We start from the raw sequence: 20,231 nt of genomic DNA, 5'->3' as shown, positions 1-20,231 counted from the left end.
TTGTTACAAATTTAGCTTTGACTTTAAATTTGGAGTTTTAAAATTTATTGCAGTTAGAAATGCTGAACTTTTTGATTCTCTCTTAGACTACCCGTGGATTAGAGATCCTTCAAGAAGCCCTCCAGCTTGCAGTACCAGTTGACCTTGGAAGTGACCTTTCAATTGTTTTGGAGCTACAGAAAAAGCTGAACCAAATGAAACCACACTATGAGGTGAGAAACCAAGCTAGTGGAACGAGGGGTACATCAAAATCTCTTTTTTGGTCCTGTAAGGATCCACATCTTCATTGACTCCAGATGCTCTGTCTGGGGTTGAGGTGTTTTGTGTTTTACAACAGTTTTCCAGGAGGAGGTGAATGTTTATAAGGTAGGGGCAAAGAGATCTTGCCTTCAGTGCCCAGGGAATGTCTTGTGCTGTGTTAGCTGTGTATTCAAGGGACACACAAGCACTGGGGTGGTGGAAGTACGAGGAAAGCATCAGCTCCAAGCTTTGGAATTTAGAGCAGGTCAGAGGCTGAGGTACATCTTAGTGGCCTTTTTACCTCCTGGAATTCTGTCTCTGGGTTTGAGCACTTCACTCTGCCACTGCCCTTTAATTCTGTTTGACTTGTTTTCATGCAAGGCTGGGTGATTTGTGCCTATCCAAAAGTACAGAATGTAGTGTTTCAAAGTGCAGGGCATTGACTTCTCCCCATGGCAATTTACCATTGTTAGGTGGTTATTTCATCAAATGCAAAGGAAAAATTGCAATGTTTGTGCAAATTGAGTCACTTCTCTGATTTTTGTTAGCAACTGAATGCTGAGCTTGAGTACCTGATCAAATTACTGGAATTACCAAGCCAGAAAGGATTTCCTGTGAAAGAGAATTCTGAGAGAATAAGTGAGCTTATTCATTTCCACCAAACAGTAAAGGAGGCAATGATAGAATACGATGAGATTTTCAGCAAGACAGTCAAATTCCATCACATTAAAGAAGAAGTGAGTATAACATTTTAAAACCTACCATTCTTATCATTGTCGTTAAACTCTCCTTGGTTTTGGTTCCTGTTGCTTTTCTTTCCTTTTCACCAGAGAAATAAGATTAATCAGCCTGGTGATCAAAATTAAAATCTTGGATCTAAAACTGCATGGATCGATTGAATTTAAAACTCAGATCTGAAACCAAATTTAATTAATGAAACTCAAGGAAAAAAATTAAGTTATTTTAAACAGACACTGATTTTTGGTTTTTGTGTATTTCAGCTGGAATGTCTATCAAAATTAGGAGAACTGGATATTCCTGAAATACATGGGGACCCTGAAAATGTGCACCAGGCTAAAGCCTACCTTGTGAATTCTCAGGAGAAACATGCACATATTAGACAGCTGTATACTCTACTTATTACCCAGGGAGTGGATATCTTGTCTGCAGTGCAGCAACCTGTGAGTATAAGTAGAATGATTTATGAAATCAAGGAAAAATATGAAAGATCATTGGACTTATCTGGCTGAATTTTAGATATGCAAATATGTATTACTGCTCTGAGAAAAATACAGAGAGAGCCTTAAGGAAATTAATCTTAAAATATCATTGCTTGGACAAAAAACACAAGCCATAATTTACTTTAGTATGTTTTGTGAACTTCAAGGACCTGATGGCAATTTCTTGAATCTCTACATTACAATCCTGCTATTTTGTAAAGGTTGCTTTGCAGGTTTATTCTCCTATAAAGAAAGGATAACATAGGAACAAAAGAGAAAATGTAGTAACAGTGTTACCTTATCAGTGGATTCAAGATGGATTTGCATGACAGGATGGAGATCAGTTTAGAAAGGAATTATTTATTCAGGGAAGAATTTTCATTGTCCTGTATTCATTCACTTACAAAGAAAGCAAGGCTTTCCTGATGATTTGGCTAGATCATTCATGTGGCAGTCTGTCTTCAGACACCATAAACTGATGGATGGCAGGAAGGAGCTGTTCTCCAGGTAGGAAAGGACTGCAAGGGGTCACTGTCTTTTTGCTCAGAGAAGACACAATGTTTAGGCTGTGACTTTGACCCAAAACTTCTGCCCAGACCACGAGTGACTGAAACTGCTATGTCCTTCTTCCAGTAGAGGTTTAAAAATTTACTCTAGCCCATTGTGGCTAGCTGTGCAAGTTCTGCCTCAATGATTTTCATTTTGGATTGGTTAAATCAATACATTTCCTGAGACTGATAAATTTCCATGTCTCTTTCCTCCTTAGAATTGTTTGAATGTTTCTGTAAAGAATCTGAAGCAAGAACTTGCTAGATTTGAGTGTGATAGCATAAACTGGAGCTCCAGAGTTGATAAGTATGAGGAAGAGCTGTCACAGTATTTCCAACACTGCACCACTCAAGAGGATATAAATGAGGTAAATGAGATGAATCCCAGCTTACTGAGTGACTGTTGAAAGAGCTGTTGTTTTCTATAATATACATTACTGTTTACCATTCCCCTAAAAGCTTCATATGTACACAGAACAACAGACTTTCATTTCAGCAGCAACTTTGGATCCACACATCAGCAAGAGCAATCTGTGGTTCATGGCTCTGCTGTTCAGGATTCTGTCAAGCTGTTGGGCTGGCAATAAAAGGCTTTCACTGTACCAAGAGGACTGGAAATGGAGCAGCTACATTTTCTTTGGCTTTCAGCTCAGTCAGCTTCATCTGAAACACAAGTCTTTATAATTTTTTCCTATGAAGCAGAAGTTTCAAACAAAAGTAGAATTTGTAGGTATTGCAGCTGTCAGGACATTGGAAAGAACTTTCAGTGTTTCAATGAAAAGTTCAGAATAATCTAGTACTAACATTTTTTCAGAAACAAAATATGTACTTGAAAAACTTCTAGGAGGAAAGGAAATGTTCATTGTCACAAGAGACTAGAATTAGCATTATGGAACTGAGGTTAAGAATAGTTACTCAGGTAATATGACTATCAGTGTAACATCTTGGTAGGCCAAATGCAAACTAATTCAAAATTAGAAAGTTACATTCATTAGATGTCTCTAAAAAAATTAATTTAGGAAAGAAACATTTTAAAGAACTAATTTTCCCAGACTGATACATTAAAATAAGAGGCTGATGGGCTCTAAACTTGATATTCTGTAAATTGCACTCCTCTTGTACTTCCTTGCATCCGTGAAGTACAGAAGGTGGATTGTGAGCTGGAAGGATTTTCACATTAATAGCAGAGCATGAAGCATATGTAATAAAAATACAGGAATATATTCTTATTGATTAAGTTAAAATCTGTCACCCCCAATCTAATTAAATCTTGTGGATAAATTAACTAAAAGATACTAATTTGGCACGTGGATACCTTTTTCTTTTGGTTCCCTTTGTATTATGGGTTAGCATAGAAGATTAAGGTATTTCCTAAACAAATATTTGGCTAATGTGCCTGTATATGCATTAATATACTGCCATTTTCTTCTTTTTTTTTTTTTCCCATTAAGTATTTCTAACTAATTCTGTTTAGGGATCAAGAAATGAAATACCAGACCACTTCAGGGCTATTATTTATGAGTATTACTTTCAGTATTTTAAATTCTGTCAATTTTTTCATAAGGAATTGAATATTGCTAGTATGCTTGTATGAATATTGCTAGACTTGTCTAAGCTAACAATTTATTTACTATCTACTGTGTCTAAGCAAATATATATTTCATGTGCCAGCAGCAAGCAGCAGCTGTTCATGGCTGTCACGTAGTAAACAGCCAACCAGATAATTTAGCAGTGATTTACCAGTTTACAGAGCAAACTTTAAAGCTGACTGAAAATATTTGGGATTCTGCTGTAAGCACTTGCACTAATTTATGTTTGATGTGATTAAATTAGGTGTGTAAATACAGCATGGGAATTGGGGCTTAGGACTCAGTGGTGTTTGAAGAGGTCCTTAGAGGACGTAGCAGGTTCCCTGTGTTTGTAAGGTATTGGTGCTTCTATAAGAAACAAGGAAACAAATACTGACATTTTTAGACAAGAATATATAGCATGAGTTTTAAACAACTTTGGGGAAGACAATGTAGAGGGTGATCTTGTCCCCCAATGAGTTGCAGCTGTTTCAGTTGCTGAAGATTGGAGGTGGGCCTGATCTTAACAGGCCACACCTGCAATCAATAAGAACTAGTGCTATATAAGAGTAAGGAAAGAGGAGTGAGGAGAGTCAGATTACTGCAAGGACCTGGAGAAGTCAGTGTGTACAGGAGCTGCCTGTGAGCACCATCAAGAAGGTATGAAGCTCTGACAATACAAAATCCTTGTGCTATGATGATGCTAGAACTCGTGATATCTAAGACAACAAGGCAGGAGTAAAATGCATGCCTTTTCTGTGCCTTCTCTAATTTGAAGAGAATTTGAAAAGGCAAAAATAAGTGTATATATCCTCAACATCTTTGAGAAGGATGAGGAAAGCTCATCTTTGGGATCTGTCTTTGCCAGCTGGGGCTTCTATATTCACAAGGCAGTTTGGGCAGCAGCCTCTGGAGAGCTGCACTTCCAGTGTGTTACACTGCAGCCAGTTGTGAGCCCAGCCTCGGGTACATTGATATACAGGAATGCTGCACTGGACCTGTTCAGGGCATTCTAAGTGACACTGTAGTCACCAGTGATAGCTTTTGCAAGGAAAAAGCCTTCTCTTGAGGTGATCACTTTAAAAATAACATTCATGCATGTCCGTGTAAAACTTGTCAACCAAAGAGCAGCAGATCCTGAAGCAGGTTCACAGCTCTTCCCAGTCAGATTTCCTCTTCACCATGTCATTATTTGTATGCTGATGGAAAGATATGACTGGAAATATGGGTTTTCACCATAAATGGCAATGAGCTATCTTTATTCACAGGTCAGTAGGAACTGATACGTAGTTGCATTTCTTACCTTGTAATTTATTCTGATTGTTGCCCCAGGAATCAAGTAGTCATTAATTACTTGAACAGATTTTTTTCCCCCCTTTTTGTTTTATTGTTTCTTAATCTTTCTGACTGAAAACATGTTTTCAGCAACCTGCTTTTTGGGGTGTTTTGATTATTGATGCTACAAAAAGTTTTTTATATGAATTGAAAGGCAAAGGTGAGGGATTAACAATGTTGAAGTTCTTCTAGAGTGGCTCACGCAGAAATCAAAGCATTTACTGGAATGGCACTGGTAACAAAAAATGTTTGAAGCATTTTATAACTTGAATTTTCCATTTATTTTGTGGCCCTGTGATAAATTGAAGCAACTGGTACTTAAACCCCTCTCCTCCACTGCCATTCTCCACCCATGACAGGACAACTATAGTTAGGAACAGCTGCTTGACTAAAGGCTATGACACAATAGAAAAGGTACAAAGCTCCAGTAAAGTAGTGGAGCTAAGTTAGTAGCAATAAGTAAGTAATAACTAAGCATCCAAATATGCTTAGTGAAGTTACTAAGCATATTTGGATGCTTAGTTATTTCTCATTTAATCTTGTAAAACTGAGACAAGTTTAGATCTCTAAAAACTGGAAGCCCCACATTGCCCTTGGTACAACTGCTGATGATAACAGGAGCTGTGCAAATGCAGTCTGGTGCACAAGCCAGAGCTGAATCTGGTTTTCCACTGAGGCTAAAAGAGAAGAGTGACAGCAGCTGCAGACCTTTGACACACAAGCCATCATATCTGAAACAAGGAGATCTAATTTCACATGCTGCTAGGAGGAGAGCCTCTGGCCTTATAAATCATCACTGCTCTTCTGTATGTGCACAAGCCAGTGAAATGAACTAAATTAAACTCTTGTTCATCTTTTCTTTCCCATAAACTTGAAGCAGCAAATAAGACTCTTGTTTTCTGAATAAAAAAATATTGTTCTGCAGAAGTGATTATATTAACAGAGGGCTTTTAGATGGATTTTATTATTCTGTGCACTTAGGCAGGATAAAGAGCTTAAACTAATTGGAGATCACAGGGCCAGTGATAGAATTCCCTTCCTTTCCATTACAGAGTGAGCACCATCTGTTTATTCACTGCTGAAATAATGTGGCAACATCCCTCTAGATGAAATGAAAATGAAAAATATATCCCTTCATAGATAACATTGGTATATAATAATAACAATAATAATGATTGATTGTTAGCTGTTCCAATAACAGTGGCTACAAAATAAGCCTTGGTTGCTCCCTGGGTTCTTTGGCATGAAGGAGGAGGGGGTGCAGGGTGAAGTCTGTAGGATTGTTTAATATTAAAAAAGCCACAAATACATACTTAGATACCCAATTGTGGATACAACCTGTACTTGGTAACACTAATTTCATTCGTGTGTCTGGAGGAACAGATCTTAATGCATTAGAACTTCTGCATTTCTTCATATCAGTGGCTTTAAATAAATGTACTTTTACATAATTTATTTATTATTATTATACATTATCCTAAAAGCAAAATATTATCTACCTAATAGACCTGAAATTCTTAAAATCAATATTTTAGTCATTTTAATATTTTTATCTCAAAATTTATGAATTAATTACAAATAGATTGAAAATTTGATAATATAATTGCAAGATAATTAAAATAGTACTGATTTTAAGCAGGTTTTATACTTGACTGATTCTTGTATCTCTTGCTTAACGAAATTTAATTGCAACAGTAATATCTGAAAGAAGTTTTTAAAGTTGTAAGTAAAATTGCAAGTTGCGTGGCTTTCAGAGAAAAAATATTAAGAAAACTATGCTTAAAACTTTCATAGACCTTTAACAATGGTTTATCTAAACATGTTTGATATACTTATTTATATAAAATTGATAATTAAAAAATGATATGGTTTATTAAAGGCTTTTGTCCAGGCCAATAGGCCTACTTATTAATGGCCAATATTAAAGGAAACATAATTGTCACTTGGAAACAAAAGATAAAGAATATAACAACCCTATATTATTGTTAGTTCCCATGGTAAATAAACACTGGGTTAAAAACTCTGTTCATCATATATGGCTCTTCTTTTTGCTGTGTATTAAACTCTTTCTGGTAAATTGGTGATGTGTCTGATCCATAGGGGTGTAAATGAAATTGCAGGTTTCTAGAGCTTCATCAGTGTAGTTCCTATCATTCTGGGACATCAGAATATTTTCTGTTAGTTAAAGAAAGTGTAGCTAAATTCCATCTAATTAAAAAAAGAGTTTTAAACAAATTCAATATAACTAGATTTAAGAGTAGGTAGCTGGTATGAGTTCATCTGAAAAGTCTTGAAAGGGATGGATACTTCACAATTGGACCTGCTAGTTAATTTTAGTTTATATTATTGTAAGAATAACTTTCCCTAACGTTGGGCTGGTTGCACCAAGTCAGTGCTGACTGGCAGAATTATTCTCACACAGAGCATCCAGCAGTAGCTGGGTGAGGCTTTCTCTCTGCTAGGCAGGACCTCCCTGCTGCCACACTCAGAGCGCAGTTGTTGAAAGTCAGTGGTCACACAGCCTGCATCTTGATCCTGCAAAGAACTGAACTCCTCTTTGTATGCTGTGAGTAATTGTGCCAAGATGTTTGGACTTGTACAGTGTATAAAATTAAGCCCATGTATAACTTCTTTTCAGAAGCAGGACTTTTGAAAAAGGGATGAGGAATGGGACACTTACATGGCTACTATCTCTACTAAACGGACTGAAGTATGTGAAGGGCATCTCCCTCTAGTTAAAGGTAGTGGAAGCTCCTGGACAGGATTTTTTCATAGATTGTCTGAGCAATAATCTCATCCCTTGTTCCAATACTTTTTCTGCCCCAGTTATTCTGGAAACACTTTTCATTCAGAATGCAAAAACATCCATTTAGCAAGATTATGAGTTTCCATTACTGCAAAGAAATTCTGACAACTTAAGGATGCTTTGAGATGGCATAGTGTTACTAACTTCTGCATTAAATTTTCAGTGTTTAAATTGTCCATTAAACAGCTCTTGGAAAAAACCTAAATTGATGCATCCTGATGACCTTTTTTTTTTACTAACAAATATGTTTACACTGTTGCAGCTCAGAGAATCATTCAAGGATCTCAAAAAGAAATTCAACAATTTGAAGTTTAACTATACGAAGAAAGCTGAAAGAGCTCGAAATTTGAAAGTACTCAAAGTACAGATTCAGCAAGTTGATACTTATGCAGAGAAGCTACAGGTAACAGAAAATCCAGGCTTAGTAAAGGCTTCATCAACTGAATTACTTGGCATATGCCAAACGCATCACAGGAGACTGACACATCACAAAACTTATTGTGCACTTCCCTCTTACTTTTCTCATTGTATCCTCCCTGTCTGTCATTAACTGAGACATTTTTCACTATTCTGTTCCTGTTATTCTGCCATTTACTCCAGTGAAGTGATGTTAACTCAATTCTTCACTTTACTCCTTTAATCCTCCATTATTTTTCTGTTTAATCTTTTATTCTTCTTGCCTCTGTTGTGTGACCTAGTCTTTCTTCTCCTTAAAGGAACCCAAAATAATCATGTATTGCATCAAGTTATTCTCTTGTCTTTCAGATTTCATCGTGTAAAAGATGAACTCTTTTCTTCAGAGCCTTTGGTTATATTCATTGCCTGGAGCTGCTTATGTTCTTTTGCACCTTAGAAAGCTGTTGGCCTCACCCATTTTTTGCATTTACCAGAAACTCTTCCTTCAGTGGCATTTTTAGTTGCCAGTCATGCATGACCATGTTTTTTATTACAGATATTTGTCTATTTTTAAGCTGAAAAAAACTAGCTCAATTATAGCTTTAATAAATATAATTGATATCAATTGTAATCAGCTTTGCAGAGGCCCTCCAGGTTCTTTTGATTTTTGAAAGAGCAGCTTGTAGTTTTTAAAACATAGGACAAGAAGTATGTTTGCATGGTTTTCCCCTGCTTTTTTATAATAAATTTCTAAAAATAGAAAAATTTTGTTGCAGTATTGAACAATGCTATCTGTCTTTTAAACAGATTCTTAAAAAGAAGATAGATAATTTAGAGAAGAAAGTCATTGACCCTTTTGCAAATGAACCTAAGGCTAAAGCTCAAGTCCTCTTGGGCTCAATCAGTGACTTACAAAAACAACTGGATGACTTTAACACAGTTGTGGAAGATTACAAGCAACATCTGGATCTCATGGAGCATCTGCAGCAGATGATGAAAGAGGTACTAGTAAACCTGGCATCCCCACTGTGGCTGTCATGATGATCCAGGACAGGGACAGATAAAAGTGCTTTCACTCTCTCAAGGTTAATCTGTACTTTCCAAAAGTAATCAATTGTTAATTTTTGTTTTCTTTCTAAATTAGCAGTGAAAGGGGGAAATAAATGTGCAGTGTGACCACATTCATGCAACTCCACCTCCGTATGTCCATATGACTTTCACAGTCATTCAGCAAGCCTATGATCACACTTAGGAGCTCTTTTCCCTAAGTAAGCTCTCAGGCAGCACAGAAAGTGCCACATAGTCCTCTCTGGTAGCTGCCAAATTATGAGAGGCAGGTTATCACCGTACCACTGTGGTTTATGTAATGATGGAACTGAAATCTAAACCACTCAGTTCCTTAATAAAAGAATATATTTTTTTAGCAAGCTAAATTTTTAAATATATCTACTTTTTTCTTTTTTAATGAACTGCAGTCTTTCTTATTGGTCACTTCCCTAACTTTATTTTAATGTGTCAGAGGACTGTCTCATACATTGTCTTTCTTAAAAGGAAAAAGTTTGTGACAGTGTTGTCTTAGATAACTCGAGTTCTATCATCGTCATAGTATGAGGATTTCATATTATCAGAGCTTCATACCTTCTTGATATTGGCAGCTCCTCTACACACTGACTCCTCCAGCTCCTCACAGTAATCTGACTCTCCTCACTCCTCTTATCTAGCACCAGTTCTTATTGATTACAGGTGTGGCCTGTTAAGATCAGGCCCACCTCCAATCTTCAGCAACTGACCCAGCTGCAACTCACTGGGGGACAAGATCACCCTCTACAGACAGTATTATAACAGTATTTTCCCTCTTGCTGTATTGTATTGGTGCTCTTGCCATGGGACAAGCTCATTCTGATCATCGTTGTTTACTTTTAGAAATAACATTGTTCTTATCTCCAAAGGGATCTAAGTGCATGACAAATTCCCTTAATGATGAATTGCAATAATAAAGTTTTGTTTAATAGATGTCTTCAGTGTCCAGTGACCTCATCAGTGTGTTCTTACATATACCATTAGCAAAACAATTTCTTAATATTCATTGAATATTTACATTTTCAAATTCCCCACTTACTTAACAGAAATAAATGATTTCCTAAAGCTAAAATTTAAGACTGCCTTTTTTTTTTTAAACTGAGTGTAAAGTATCACCTTTTACTCAAAATTTTCTTTCAGCAAATAGTGCTGATTTCAACAGTGGCTAGAAATGGTGATTTTTTGCCACTTCCTGTAATGATGCAATTCTGATGGTTCTGTGTTATGTTCTGAGTATTATTAACCAAAGACATTTATTATGACCATGTTCTAAAGCCCATTCTTGTCAGTAGAAAGATTCCTGGTGAGTTTAGGGTTGCTGAGACTAAAAACCCTGTCTGCTTGAATGTTAAAGAATCTTTCTGCTCTTACACAGCTAAAACTGAGGCCATAACATGAAGTTTCTGAAATCAGCCAATTGATATCCAAGGCAGAAAGAAATCAGAAATAAAACATGTTTTTGTAGAACCATTAAATAATAACCTCATCATGCTTGTAAGATGAGCATGCACCTAGTACTTAATGAAAAATGAAATTTTAACTGCTATTAATTAATGCTGGAAGTACCATTAGTAAAGAAAAAATGTTTTTCAGGTTAAATTCAAGTCAGAATATTTAAGATATATTGTATGCCACTGATTATGGAAAGTCTAAGAATAATCCAGTCTATTCTTCAACAGCTTGAACTGCAGACAGTAATTCATTATAATGCAGTTTTTTATCCTTCAGTGTCAATTTTGGTTTGAAGATGTGAGTGCAACAGTGATTAGAGTTGGCAACTACTCTGCAGAATGCAAAACAAGAGAAGCAATAGAGACTCTCTATAAGCAATTCAATAAGTTTATTGAACCTGCAGTGCCTGAACAAGAAGAAAAAATTCAGCAGATTATGGACCTTGCTAGACAGTTATATGGTGAGGATTGATCTGGTAATGTACTGTGGGGACAAAATGCAGGAACTTGGGGTGGAAGCAAGCAGACTCCTAGATTTGTTCATTTAAGATGAAAATCAATGAATTAAAAAAAAAATGTTTTGAAGTATTGGATGGAAGAGGTGAAAGATTTCAGAACAAATATTGACAAAAAGTAAATATTATATGAAAGTACTCTTTCAGTCTGGTATTTACTTGGTTTTCTGCATACAGCCTGAGTTCACCTTGGAATCAAAATGTCATTGCAATATTCATGAGCTTTGAGTTAAGATTTTGTGGCTTAAGCTCTCTCATAACAGGCAAGCCCTTGAAGCCAGAGGATATTATCATGATAAACCTCAGTGCTGAATTAATTTTTTACATTATAACTGTAAATGACTGGTAGGATTTGATTGCCAAATTTTTATTAGCAAATACTGTAGACTGCCATTTAGATACTGTATTTGCAATTGTGTTGACTTGGAACATTGTTGACCAAAAAAAACCTGAAAGTCAAAAAATTCGTATTTTGCTTTTTTTCCCTACTTGTAATTTTTACATGATTTTTAAAGTTATTTTTTCCAAAGATAACGTGACAATCCAAACGTGTGGGCATTTTGTGTAGCCTATCAATTCAAGTAGTGAAGCTAAAAAAATTTCAGCAGTCAAACTGGGCTTGTAAATTCCTCTTAATTTAGTGGAAAGAATATTTAGAGAGCAGAGATCATTTCTCTTTTCTTTTCTCTCCTTTTTTTTTTTTTGGAGAAAGAAGTTGCTTGGTGTCCTATAAATCATTACATGGGAAAAACCTTCTCCATCCTGCCTTTGTTTTGTATTTCTTATAACAGGGATCTAAGGGCTTCCTAGCTGTATAATGTAGCAATGAGTTCAGGGGACACTTTATGAGCTCAGCATCTTTTAAAGCAGTATTCCTAAGCAGAGAAGACCTGCAGAAACTATGAGGGCTCATCTCAAGTAAGCTAGTAGGAGCTGGGAAAGCACATAACTATGGATGACAGAATTCCTCCAGCAAAACAAAGCACAGAAAAATGTGTTTATTGAAAAATGTGTTTATTGAAAAATGTGTTTATTGAAGTCCCTTGAGGAAACAAATTACACGGATTTTTGCAGGTCTGTTTGAGGCATTCTGTTCCACTTCCATGGTGTTTTGCCTTTGTAGGGATTGAAGAAGGAAAGAAGTACGTAGAAAAAACTGTGCTAAAGTATGAAGAAATCATGAGTTCTGTTGATGGGTTGTGCAGATCTCTGAGAGAACTTAAGGAGCTAAAGGTATGTTTTTCTAACCTGGAGAATGCACTGCATCTGCACCCATTTATCATGCTTGTTGTCTGAATCAGTGCTTCTAGTGAGGATCATCTGTGGTAGCATGAATTACCTCTAAGATGTTCACTCTTCTGTTAATTTAGGTATTGATTGTAATGAATCAATGAAGTGCTACTAGTTTGGACACTAAATATTTCTTCTGAGCTTCTTTTTCTTTGCTTCTTTCAGAACAGTTACTCCTTTCAAGAAACCTTTAAGAGAAAATGTCACATTTTATTTGAGTATAAAGACAAATACTTTTTTTCATACTTCTTCCTTTAATACTCTAATCTAGGTAACTGCAGAGCTACAAAATGCCAGCCAACCTCACCTGGCTCCCTCTTGGAAAAGACATCCTGAAAAACAAATTGTGCTAAAGCCAAAGCCATTTGAGTTAGAAAAGCTTTGCTTTTACATAAATATTTATGAGAGCAGCATTTTTAGTTTCATGTTCTGATAAACTGCTCTGGGTGCATTTAAATGTAACAGTAACTGAGGAGGAATTATGGAAGACTGGTGATGGGGTAGTTAATTAAGGCTGTCTCCTCCACACCCCTCCATTCTCAGAGTAATATCTGAAAATTCTCCTGCATGCAGCAGCAGCAGCTGAGTTCATTATTTTGTGAAAGTGGAAAAATTAAGACGCTTAAAAATCCTGCTTTTGTTGGTATGGAATGTTGCTTCACTTTTCTTTGATGGAAATATACTACAAAATTGACAAACACTCAAAGTATGCATTAATACACTTTAAAGGAGTAAGAGATGCCAAAAATATCAATGACTTCCAAAGGTCATTAGGAGAGTGGGAAGAAGGCTTTGATTTGCACTGTGACCATAAAGAAACCTAAACATAAATGCCATTCTCCTCCCCATTTGTGGATTCCATAAACACAATTGTGTGCAGGACAGTAGTCCCAGGTTCTGTCAGAAGAGGGCTTGAACCCTTCATCTTTTCTACAGCAATGTTGTATGATCTTTCCAAGACAAATGGAACTTCAAACTAATTTTACTGCATTATTTTGAGTAATTTCCACAAAATCTTTGAATTTTTTAACAATATATTTCCACAACTATTTTAAATGGGTTTTTTTGGTTTTTTTTTTTACCTTATGTGGTACTCTAAGATTTAAAAACTAATATTCTTATTGAACTTTTCCAGAATATATCAACAGTCAAGGTCTGTATCTTAGGAAGAACAAATAATTCAGCAGACTGACTGTGCCATCTGTATGGAATGCCATGACTACAAATTGAGTTTCACTTCATGACAAATCAAGGGGAAATGTATTGCATAATCTTTCCTAATTTTACATGGCTGCTGAATACTGATAAAAAACCTGATTTTTTTCAAGTACAAAATTAAAACTACTTTTTCTTCCTAAAAGAAAAAAAAAACCTGAAAAAATCTCATGGAATTTTTCACTTGTTTATTGCTAGAATATCAAACTAATAATGCAGCACTTTCTTATAAGAAACTTGTTTAAGACTATAACTTTTGGCTGGGCAGCTAAAGATATGGAAGACACAAAATGGTAATTATAAAGCTTTTGGCTTTTGTTATCTTGTGTCACTATTATGTTCTTCGAAATCTGTGGAAGACTCCAGGACAGTTGTGAAGGATTTATCAAATCGTCATAAAACACATTATGGTTGTCCAGATTTCTGTTTCTATGTTTTATGCTTAGACCACATTCTTCCCTTTTCACCTTGAAAAAAATTTTGATTATAGACACTCCCAAATGTTTCTTTCCCCACTAGAACTGTTTTCCTGCAATCCTGGTATCTTTTCTGAAATTGTTGTTTGTTCTCTTTTTTTTTAATATAACTGTGTCACTTAATCCTTTATTCCCCTTACTGCGCCTGTGTATAAGTTGGTTCATATTCCTCAGATTCTTGATTAGCTGCTGGAATTCTTCAGTCTTATATACTGAGGAATTATAGTCTTCTACAGTTTCTCTGCCTCAGAAAAGATCCTGTCAGCTTCAAAAAATGCTGTCATTGCTTGTCCAAAAATGAATTAATTGGGTTTTGCTGCGTTTTTTTTGCCACAAGCAATTTACACCTGTGCTGATGACAGATTTTCATTTTGGTGTTTTCTCTGTTGTACAGAGCATAAATCTATAATGTAGAGCTAATAATTCCTACCTTTTATTGTATATAAACTTACTTAATTTTCTCTTCCCATGGCAGAAAGTTGACTTTTCTGAAGAGTTGATTACTGTCAAAAAAGAAGAAAGAAATGGTCAAGAAGCATGTGAGACTGTTAAAGAAGTGGAGCAAAAGCAGCAGGTTAGTTCAGTTAATTGGTTTTTTTTAACAACTAGAACTCTGTCTTAAAAGGCTTTGTGCATTGCTAGAAAGTTTCTTGTTATTTAGTCTTAAAGCCTCCACTTGGATGGGTGCTATCAGTGAAGTCTTGGTCAATTATTAGTTTTTCAGTTATTTGCAGTTACCCCTTTCCCTTCTATCCAGTCCACATATTCTCCCCTATGAATTTTTATTTTTTTAACATTTTTCACATGCCTATATAAATCCTTTTGTTTTCTAAAAACTATTTCTTTTGTAATCTTTTATCAATTTTCCTTTGTTCCTATTGCCACAGCATTCTTAATGTAGAGGTCCTCCTTGTGACCATTCCCCCTTCTTGAAAAAGAGAAATTCTTCTTGAACTCTCTCTCTCCCCACTATTACTTCTTATATTCTCTTAATAAAACTTAAGGGAATATAAGAAGTAATAGTGGGGACTGCTGATAGTATTCCCAGTGCCCTAGACTTCTTATGATGCCTAGATACAAATTAGGAAAATATTTGATTTATAAGTAATAGTCTATGAGAAAAACATAGCTCAGAATTTGAACTGAATAGTGGTGGAAATGATGATTATTTGCTGAATTATTAATGTCTTAATAGAGAAAAATTTTAAAACATTTAAAAATATTTTCATTCAGATGGCACCAGGTGAATTGTTTGCAAATTCAGAAAGCATTGGTGAGAAGAGAAGCAATGCTCTGTCTCCTACAGGCACTAAACAAGTATGTGTTGTTCATATTAATTTACATTTAATCAGATTGATGGGCATCACTGTGTACTCTCCAGGGAGTTCTACTCCTTAATTTGTTGTGTATCAAAAGTGAGGATTGGTAAGTTTTGGTTATATTCTCATTCACAGTATTACCAAGAACCTGACAAAATGAGCTCATGGATTCAGTTTAAAAACAATGGGAATAACAGGAAACAGAAACAATGATGGAACACAACTGCAGCTGGCAGCAGTTCAGTAGGACATCATGTCAAATGTAATTTGCTGAAATATTGGTATGACACCATAGAAGAAATAACATAACTCACCATCAAATAATCATCTTTATCCTCATCTCAAAACACTTCAGACTGGATTTCAGTTGCCAAGATTCTCTGCATCAGAGCTCATAAATAATCCAAAGTAGGGATTGCATCCATGTTGAAGACAATTCACAAAACATAAGACAAGACTGAGTATGCATTTAGAATGATGAAAATCCAAACAGAAAAACATCTCTTATTCATGGATGTACAATAAAATAATATTAAAGTTTCCAAATAATCAGTGAATAAATGAAATCTTAGAAATACAGGCAAAAGCAAAGCCAGATCTATGTTTTATGAAATTAATTACTTTAGCTTAAAGAATATTTTGAAGGCCTGGGATCGTGGACATAAATGTAAATAATTTCCTTTGTAAAGTAGTCTGATAATTTGGAGTGGGTATAAGTCCTGAGAAAGGTAGGAACCATTGGTAACAGATTTAGAGATCTAAAAATTGCATTTTGCAAACTGCTAACATAGACAAATACTGCAAGGTATTAAACAGGGATGTTTTGTAGAAATTCAGCTAATATCATTCCCTTCAGTTCAATACAAAATGTCCTGTAATCTGCTGATGAGCTAAAATTAAACCTAATTAATTTTCTTACCTCCATTCCAAGTCAGTGGGAGCTTCAGCATTGACTCAGAGCCCAGATTTCACTCCAAGTTTTGTGGAGTTTTTGCTCCAAAGAGCTTTCCTCGGGAGAATCTCTTCTGCAGGTGTCCAAAGCCCTGTTTTGCTAAGCCACAGCTTTGTCAGTCCTCATCAGGCTGAGTCTCAGCTGCCAAGGAGAGGAGTCAAGGGTATGCAAAACAGCAAATATCATATGAGGATTGTGGCAGCTGTGCTGCCTCTGCCCTTTTCATCACTCCATCCTTCACTTCAAGAAGTAGCAGGTTCACCTCACTAGAGCCCCGAATAGTGGGCCAGCAATCTCTAATTTTGTCTGTACTTCTGCAAGCTGCTTGCCCAGTATTAATTTGCTTCAAATGTGACCCTCTTAAAAGTGTGCTGGGCCTTCTCATGGCACATTGGTCCTCCTGCTTTTTTGGTCCCATGCTGCCAAAGCCTGTCTGGCAGCTTGCTCACTCACAGCTCACCTGACATTCTTTTCCACAGCATTTCCCCAGTGTCTTCTTCCATCTCTGTAGGGGTCAGAGTTCATCAGGGGATGCTTGTGGGAAAACATTTTTACAGTAAAACATGAACTTCATCTTGCATTGAATTGTTTAGTAAAATAGACACAGTAAAATCCCAGCCTGCTTCCAGTCATTTTTTCGTAGGTCTGGCATGAATCCCATTGCTCTGAAATAACAAACTTGGAAAAACATCTATATTAAAACTAACATGTCCAAAGAACCAGGGCACATATGAGGTTCTATTATTTCTGGGTGGTTTAAAAGTTTTTTCACTGAATTGTTAGAGCAGTAAAGGAAAAAGAAAAGCAACAAATTGTTAAATTGTTAGAGCAGTAAAGGAAAAAGAAAACCAAAACAAATATACCACCACACTCTTGTACTGGATACTGCCAAAGAGACTTGTTTTGGAAAGCAGTGAAATTCAGTGTATCACCCAATTTATTTGAGTGGGCAGTTTATAGAAACTGTGCTTAGTAGATTACATACTTGTCTACAGAACTCAGCAATGAGAGACTGGCTTAAGGAAACATTATCCACAACTTTGCTGGGAGCCTTTGCACAAATGAAATCAATCTGAATATGTGATTACATTCACACAAAAATCAAGAAGCAGAGAAGTAATTAACAAAGCAGATGACTTTGATGCTTTGTGATTAAAATTAATGCACTTATGCCTCACCCAGTTCTCTTTGAAACATGATGAGAAGAATTTTTTTTTCTGGATCCAAGTTAACATAAAAATAATTTTTACATTGCTGTTCTTTTAATATTTGAGGGGATCTTTTAACAGGTGGCAAAGTAAAAAAAAAAAAAAAGAAGAAGGAAATGTAAAATGCTTTGAAAATCTTATAGAGGTGCTGGCTTTATTATTTAACTCTTGAACATGACTGACAATGACAATCCCTTTTCTCAAAGGAACAAGTCCAGCAACTTGGCTGTTAATATATTTTTATTGCTATGTAACTGTGTTCCCTTTAAATTAGGGGGATTAGGCCACCTACTCCTCCTCCCCCTCCACCTTTCCTTTGCAAATGCTCATATAAACAGAAGCTACAGAACATCCACTGGTTGCCCTTTGCTTATGGAAAGGCACTTTCTGTTTTATTGGTGCTGTCATAATAAATGCTTATACACAGTTATAATAATATTTTCGAGAATCTATTTGAGCAGTTTGAAATTAAAAAATAATTTTTAAAAATTGAGTAAAAAATGAAAAATAGTTCAAAAAACTATTTAAAAAATAGTTTTTGAGCAGTTTGAAATTAAAAATAAGCTGCTGCAACATTTTCTGATCAATTGCTTTTTGCCCCATTTCTTTCTGCCTCTCAGAATACATCAAGCTTACTTAGAATATTGTTGCTAGATTTTGCATGACAAGGGGACGTATCGAATGATAACCCTTTCTTTGTTTTTCTTTCTCTTCTTTCCTTTCTCTTCTTTCCCCTCCCAGTTGGAGGAGAGGAATATATTGGCTGATATTTCAGTTCTCTGTCCAGCTGGTGAGGATCTTGTTTCACAGGATACAGAGCTGTCATCCTCAGCCAGAGAGGATGGTTTACAGACCGAATTCCTGGCAGAAGAAGCCCCCTCTGGAGATGAATATGAGTGTATATCACCTGATGATATATCTTTGCCACCGCTTTCTGAGACACCAGAATCCAACCTCTTACATTCTGAAACAGAGCTGGAAGAGCAGTTCTGCTGTAGCTCTCATAGCCTGCATGTCAGTTCCTATAGCTTGCAAATGCAGAAAACCACTAGAACGGTAAAACTGATGGAAGCACCTGACCTCTTAACAAATTCTGCTTTTGCTGATGCTACAAATACTAGAATGGAAAGCCCATCAGATCACTTTCAAAAGTTTTGTATCTCTTTAACAGATTCTGGTCCAAAAGTCAGAGCAGAATCTCCTTTGACTTGTAGCCCACAAGGAATATCTGAAACTAGCACTGCTTCCTGCCCTATAGAAGCCAAACCAGTAGCTAGCATGATGAGTGAAACATGCAAAACACATTTACAACACCTTAAACTCCATAAAAGCACGGCAGAAATGCAGGAAAAATTGCATGCCTTGAATAACTGTACTAAACCCCAGGACGGGCTGCATGCTCTGCCTGATGCATTCTCAGGTTTCGTGTTTCAACCAGACGCCACCAGAAGCTGTCAGAGGCAGATGGTTACCCGAGAAGAGATTAAAAGTTCTTCAGAAAAGAACAGCATGGCCAGCCTAACTGGACAGGCGCCTAACTTCTCCCAGCTTCTGTCTAACAAAACCGTCATGGAAGGTTCTCCGGTAACTTTGGAAGTAGAAGTAACGGGATTCCCAGAGCCTACACTGACATGGTGGGTAGCTTGCAATGACAAGTAGTAAATAGACCTGGTAGAGAGCCACCACAAACCTTTCATAACCAAATCAATTAATCTGTAGGCTAGAATAAAGGTCTTGTATCCTTTCTACTCCACACTTCTGCATGATTTCCCCCTTCGGAATTGTTTTCAACAATTAACCAACTTGAAATAATCTCTCTGTACCAAATTTTAGGAATGAGAGTATCAAAGTACTGCAAACACAGCCAGTGTTTTCAAGCAAAACCATCATACAGTTTTCATATTCTGGAATATTGCAATCTACTTGTTCAATGCCTTTTTAAAATCATTGCATGGTTAAGATTTATTCTAAATAAATTCACCTGCATTTTCCCAGGCTCTGGGCACTACAAATGGACAGACACATAGATGTGCATGCACACTGAAATATTTATATAGCCACGGTGTAGATGAGAACACATTTACACATATGTGAAAGTCAGGTATTAAAACTAAGGTTACATGTTAAAAAAAGCCACCTAAATAGCTACACTGAGAGAATCAGCTTTATATCATATATTGGTGTGCATGGCCTATCTCTCTCTTAATCGTTATGTGTCTATTCAGATTACTTTATTATTGCATTTCTGAGAAATACAGATGATTTAATATGAACATCCAAACTCTAAAAATTCCCTGCTAAAGGGAACAGGGACTTAAAGAGGGGCAGGATTTCAAGATTTCTTTCACAGTTCTATATGTTGAGGCATGTATTCCTCCAATCTTACCTCATTTGTCTTTTCTCCACTTATTCCATTAGTCTTTCAAAATGGAGGCCTTTCTTTTAATGTATTAAAATTAAATATGCCTCTTACTGGAAAAAATCGATGTTAATATTATTATTACACATTTAAAGAATTAAACTGTATGTTTTTGTTAAACTGAGGTTTTTTTGGTGGCACTGAGAAGAATACTGGACATTGCAACCTTGGTGCTATACTCTGTTGGTATCAA

At 36.1% G+C, this 20,231-nt stretch overlaps 1 protein-coding gene across 1 annotated transcript in view; it reads left to right on the top strand.

Annotated features, from left to right (window-relative positions):
* Positions 1–20,231, top strand: part of CCDC141 (coiled-coil domain containing 141) — a 55,914-nt gene that overhangs the window by 27,175 nt on the left and 8,508 nt on the right. Inside the window, exons 14-24 of the mRNA XM_030241714.2 lie at positions 87–212; positions 789–977; positions 1,242–1,421; positions 2,227–2,376; positions 7,980–8,120; positions 8,921–9,115; positions 10,922–11,105; positions 12,283–12,392; positions 14,616–14,714; positions 15,374–15,457; positions 18,367–19,253. Coding sequence (XP_030097574.2) covers positions 87–212; positions 789–977; positions 1,242–1,421; positions 2,227–2,376; positions 7,980–8,120; positions 8,921–9,115; positions 10,922–11,105; positions 12,283–12,392; positions 14,616–14,714; positions 15,374–15,457; positions 18,367–19,253 — 2,345 coding nt within the window. The remainder of the gene's footprint in view (positions 1–86; positions 213–788; positions 978–1,241; positions 1,422–2,226; positions 2,377–7,979; positions 8,121–8,920; positions 9,116–10,921; positions 11,106–12,282; positions 12,393–14,615; positions 14,715–15,373; positions 15,458–18,366; positions 19,254–20,231) is intronic.

The sequence above is a fragment of the Serinus canaria genome, chromosome 7 (genome assembly GCF_022539315.1).
Source record: "Serinus canaria isolate serCan28SL12 chromosome 7, serCan2020, whole genome shotgun sequence".
Classification (NCBI taxonomy): Eukaryota; Metazoa; Chordata; class Aves; order Passeriformes; family Fringillidae; genus Serinus; species Serinus canaria.
Note: the sequence above shows the minus strand (reverse complement) of the source record. Positions and strands in the feature narration are given on the sequence as shown.